At 41.7% G+C, this 5,210-nt stretch overlaps 1 protein-coding gene across 1 annotated transcript; it reads left to right on the top strand.

Annotated features, from left to right (window-relative positions):
• The first annotated feature begins 1,631 nt into the window (after positions 1-1,631).
• Positions 1,632-4,482, top strand: tmem250 (transmembrane protein 250). Its single transcript, XM_080477420.1, has 2 exons — positions 1,632-1,925; positions 3,056-4,482. The coding sequence occupies exon 2, from the start codon at positions 3,225-3,227 to the stop codon at positions 3,642-3,644; it is 420 nt and encodes a 139-aa protein (XP_080333546.1). The 5' UTR covers positions 1,632-1,925; positions 3,056-3,224; the 3' UTR covers positions 3,645-4,482.
• Positions 4,483-5,210: the final 728 nt, after the last annotated feature.

Below are 5,210 nucleotides of genomic sequence, written 5' to 3' on the forward strand. Positions count from 1 at the left end.
GTGAAACCGTGCTGCTGTGGGCGAAAACCGACACCCAGAAAACTGCATATGCCTTTCCATTGGAGCGAGAGGAAAGAACACCTTCCGGTGCAGATGGAGTCATCACACATTTGACATATTTTTAAAACACACAAAAAAAAAAAAGGGAAGGAATTTGATTTTATAACAATTCCTCTTTATAATTTTTAACAAAAGTAGATTATTAGATGCTGGGTTTCCATAACTGGATCGAGAAAAGGGAACTGGTTGATTCCTCCACCCACATCATGACATAATGTTCAACCACATGGTGGTGTAGTGGTTTGTACTCTCACCTCATTGGGAGAAAATCCCTGGTACAAGTCTATCCGATTTTTCAGGGTTCTCCGGTTTCCTCACACAATCCGTAAACATGCAATGGAGATTTTATACAGCTTGTCCCCGCCATCCTAAAATGATATACATGTTGACATTAATTCAATTACTCAATTTAAACTTCTAACATATTTTGACTGCATGGTTATGTAGTGTATTGAAAGAAAAATGCAGGATGTGGATCAGTCAGCCCTTGCAGTCTAACTTGCCTTCAGTTCAATATCATACAAGGAGTATAAGAATCTTTCCCCAAGGAGGAGACAGTAGTTTGCTGGTACCTCATAACTCTTTGGGAATAAAACTGTAAGAGCGACTATCAGATATCAGATATGAAGACACAGTTTTTTTTTATTGTGCAAAATACTGTAATCATTGGCTATTGTGCCCTTGGGCACTTTCACATGATTAATTCTGGCCCTCATTGGAAAGAGTTTGGACATCCCTCCTCTAAATTGTCCTAAGGTAGAGTGTGAATGTGTGTGGTGGTGTGTCTCTGTTTGTTTGTATAAAATGAGAAACTAGAACCCCAGGGGTTATATATGGGTCCAGCCTTCATTATTTGTGGTGCTCATTATAAAACCAGAGTTCCACATTATATTATAATTACTTTGTAAATACAGCATATCTAAGTGTACAAGCATGTTGATTTAATACACTTAAGCTCGAGCCATATAAATAGTTATGTTTCTTTTATAGAAATGCCCAGTCACAGTCTATTTCAGAAATCATTTCAAAGCATTTTTTTTTTCAACCCTTCTATATATAAAACCAAAACACATGTTAACAGCACTACACACATCGAGCACAAAAATGAACTTGCAGCTTTCTTTAAAAGTGTTTAAACGACCCTATACTGTTAAGTACAGTTGGTCATTCATGTTGGAGATTACCCGAGAAGTCTAGTGTGAGAAGTCTCTCACAGTGAAAAGTGCTTATTCACAAACCTTGTGACACGCTGGGAGGACAGTATAATCACGCACTGCATCTCAGTTTTTTTTCTATCAATCATGCTGAAATGTCGCCTAAAGGCCAAATGCTTGTGAAATTGACCTTAACCGCTTCTTAAATCGGTGGAATTCCTTGAACAGTGGAGTAGACCTAAACTCATATAGATGATCACACACACACACACACACACACAAAAAAAAGTCCAAAGTATTATGAAGCGTAGCTGGGTGAATTTTTAAACGTGTTTTTTTTGTTTTGTTTTGTTTTTTTGTGTCGGTGCGCTTTTCCTTTAATTGCGCAGCTTGTCGTCACGCGCAGCAGGATGACTCGTATTTTTCGCGACGGTACGTGAACGCACCGCACCGGCTCCCTCTGCGCCTCCGCCGGCTAAAAGCTAGCGCGTCGTGGTAGCATAAACTCAAAAAATTAAAATAAAATAAACACTGGGTGGTTTTGCAAACATGGCCGCCGGCTGTTTGCAATGTGTCGCGATGCCACAATAAAGCCAGACGTCATAATCTGCCTGACGTGGAGGAAAACGTCGTAGGATTTGTTGCATGTGCGGTTCTGCACGATCACTCGTCTCCAAACCATAACACCGAGCAGAAACTTGTTTCCTGAAGGTAAATGTGCCGACAGCAAGTAGCTTTTTCTGTGCATATTTTTCACAAGGTGTCTTTTTATAGGTTGCAGTGATTTGCATGATTTCTAATGGGTTGACATCACCTTGTGTTTGCGCGTGTGTGTGCACCATCGTGTCTATTAATTAATAGAAACTGCGTGATAGCTGCGTTTTAACTATTTAAAACAACTTTATTGTTATTTTCTCTGCATGCAAAAGCTTACACATGGCACTGGCTGCATGCATCCCAGTAGGTTAACAACATTGTGTGTCCGCACAATCATGATCGTGCGTGTGTGAGTATTACAAACTAATATGCCTCCTGTGTTTTAACCAGCCAGACACCATGCCTAGGTTACTGTGCATGCAACAGCTTCTACATCGATCCGAAAGGTCATGGCTAGTGATAGCTGTGTGTATTTCATTACGTCTAGTACATCTTGTGTTTTGCACAATAATATTCTGTGTGTGCATAACCTCTTAGTTATAGAGCCAGATATAGTGCAAATGCATTTTGGAGTGATGGAATTTGTGCTAACTATGTTTGAAATGAACAATTATCCAAAATAGCTTCACATATATGAAAAATAATTAAATAAACAACCTTAGCATTTCCCTAAAAGACTATAGGTAGCAGTGGCTTGCATGCATTTGAGCCTGTTTGCACCACTACACGTGTATAATCATCTATTTGTAGACCCAATATTGGAGAAGTGTGCTTTTCAGTCATAAATATGTGCAAACTGTGTTTTAATGATTTAAACATCATAAGTAGATCTATATACATGCAAAAGCTTAAATATTTGTACTGGCCTGCATGCACTTTAGTTGAAAACATTATCACTTATTTCTCGACCTGCAGTGAGTGTGGGATAGCGGGAATGTGTTTGGGGGTTATAACTATTCTGTGCTTGCTGTGTTTTAGTGATTCAAACATCACAAGTACCTCAATGTGCATGTCGAAGCTGTACATTTAAGGAAAATACATATTGCCAGATGAATTATGCAGTATTTATGGTTTTTGACATGAAACAGTTCTTATATCTGTATGCGTTTTAGTCCGGAACACATTGTACACGTGTGCATTTTTGACTTGCATAAAATCTGATACTGACTGTAATTTCTTCACAGAACCTTGTTGCAATGCAATACAGGATTCCTGGACCCCCCTCCCCATCAGGAGCCATTCTGAATTCCACAACCAAATGAAGCTGACCTCCACCCGAGAAGCAACTCTCACAGAAGACCTGCCCAGCGACAAGGACCCCCGTGCAGCGTGCTGGGCTCCGGTAGCCCATCCATGCCTATAATCCCCATCCCACGGCGGGTGCGCAGCTTCCATGGCCCCCACACCACCTGCATGCACTCAGCCTGTGGGGCGACGAACACTTCCAAGCTAGTGCGCACCAAATACAACAACTTTGACCTCTACCTGCGCTCCCGCTGCATGTACAGCTTCCTCCGCTTCCTGCTGTACTTTGGCTGCAGTCTGCTAACCTCCCTGCTCTGGGTGTCGCTCTCCGCCCTTTTCTTCCTGCAGTACATCAGCGTGCGCGTTCTGCTGCGGCTGCAGTACAAGTTGTCCGTCATGCTGCTGCTGCTGGGCCACCGCCGCCTGGACTTTGGCGTGCTGAACGACCTGATCATCTACAGCATGCAGATCACCATGTTTCTGGTGGGCGGACTCGGCTGGTGCTTCATGGTGTTTGTGGACATGTAGCTGGATCACCAGCAAAAAAAAATTCTCTATGGTTGATTGTGTCAATTTATGATGTGAATATCTGACGTGTGTGATGCGGATACTTGAGGCCGTAACTTCAGCAACATTCACCCTCTCTTTCAGTGCTTATATTTAAAAAAAAAAAAAAAACTTATAATAATTAAATCTAAATAGTTTTTGTTTTGTAAAACCTGAAATCTTTTAAGAATACTGAGTCAACTTAAAGCCACCGAATGAGTGGCTTAAAGATAGTAGTCTGTTACTATTGTCAGTCCTATTTAAATCAGAGAACTATCTGGACGCTCTATTTGAACTTAAAGTCAGACTTTATTCATAAAGGGACCAATAGCATAAACATCTTGTATTTTTTACTGTCTTTCTTGCTGTTTGTAAACTGTTTTGGGAAATTTTCATGGCGCATCATGTCTAAATACTTTGTTTACAACTATGGAAAATATGAATGTTCACGTCAATGTTGCACGGAAAAGTGACACACGACCGGTGGTGCGTGCCGACGGTGACGCAAGACGGTCACCGGCGCCAATGTGAGTCAAGCAGAGGTACAGAAGCATACTGTGGTACCAGAGTTGACGTGTTGTAAATTTAGTTGTGCGTGAGCATGTAAATAGAAATACACAACAGAAGTGAAGATCATATACAGTAAGATATTGTGGACTAAAGTGACCAAAACAAGGGAACGCGTCAACAAGAGTGTGCATAATGTAGCTTTGTGACATGAGCTGGGACAGAATTACGGGATCAAAAGCATTGTGTAGCCCATGTGACGAACATCAAAAAAAAAATTTGTAAAGTTATTTAATAAATTCTTGGTTCATGCGATGTTCTGCGGTGTGAAATGCATGGCGGAGTGAATGTGTTTACTGTGTAGCCTAACACCCATGATGCCGTGCCCCGAGCTGTGTCATAAGAGTGTGTGACAGTTCAAATTGAGAACAGCTTTGGGTCAAGTGTTCCATCAGTCGCTCTTCACATGGTTTCAGAGCTGCTCTGACAGACTTCTCTGTTTAGCTTCCTCCAGCACACAAACACCAACCACAGCAAGACCCTGCTGGTCCTGCCAAGCATAACAATGGAAATGTCTGTGTCCCAATCACCTTATATAGCCTCGTTTTCACATGGCGTGAAGCAGGAATTAATGAGGGCACAGCAGGCACTGAAATAAGCCTTTTAATGCCTCACCTGCTAAAATGTGTTGGCGTTTTACCTCGTGTCTGCTGTTTGTGTGTACGAGCGTCAACTTGAGTTTACACGTTAAAGCACATGAAGCTTAAGACGAAAGCAGGGAAAGCGCCAGACTGACTGTAGACATGAACTTTCGACACAGTTGCATGAAGCTTGACTGAGACATGCTTGGGACCAGTATGGCCTCGGGCTGTAAATGGATAATCGGGGCAACAATACGCTTTTGTTCCGAGGATCAGCACATCATATGCTTCATATTGTGAACGGGCCTGATCGGACAACCTACTTAACAACAGAAGTAAACTACAAAACGTGGGATTGTCTTGTGATGTTGATATTGTGCTCTAGGTGGACTTGATGATT

The sequence above is a fragment of the Lipophrys pholis genome (assembly GCF_963383615.2).
Source record: "Lipophrys pholis genome assembly, chromosome: 12".
Lineage (NCBI taxonomy): Eukaryota > Metazoa > Chordata > Actinopteri > Blenniiformes > Blenniidae > Lipophrys > Lipophrys pholis.

What these genes read in the sequence shown, in the direction of transcription:
- tmem250 (XM_080477420.1), top strand. Translation starts at nt 3,225, where the DNA reads ATGCCTATAATCCCCATCCCACGGCGGGTGCGCAGCTTCCATGGCCCC.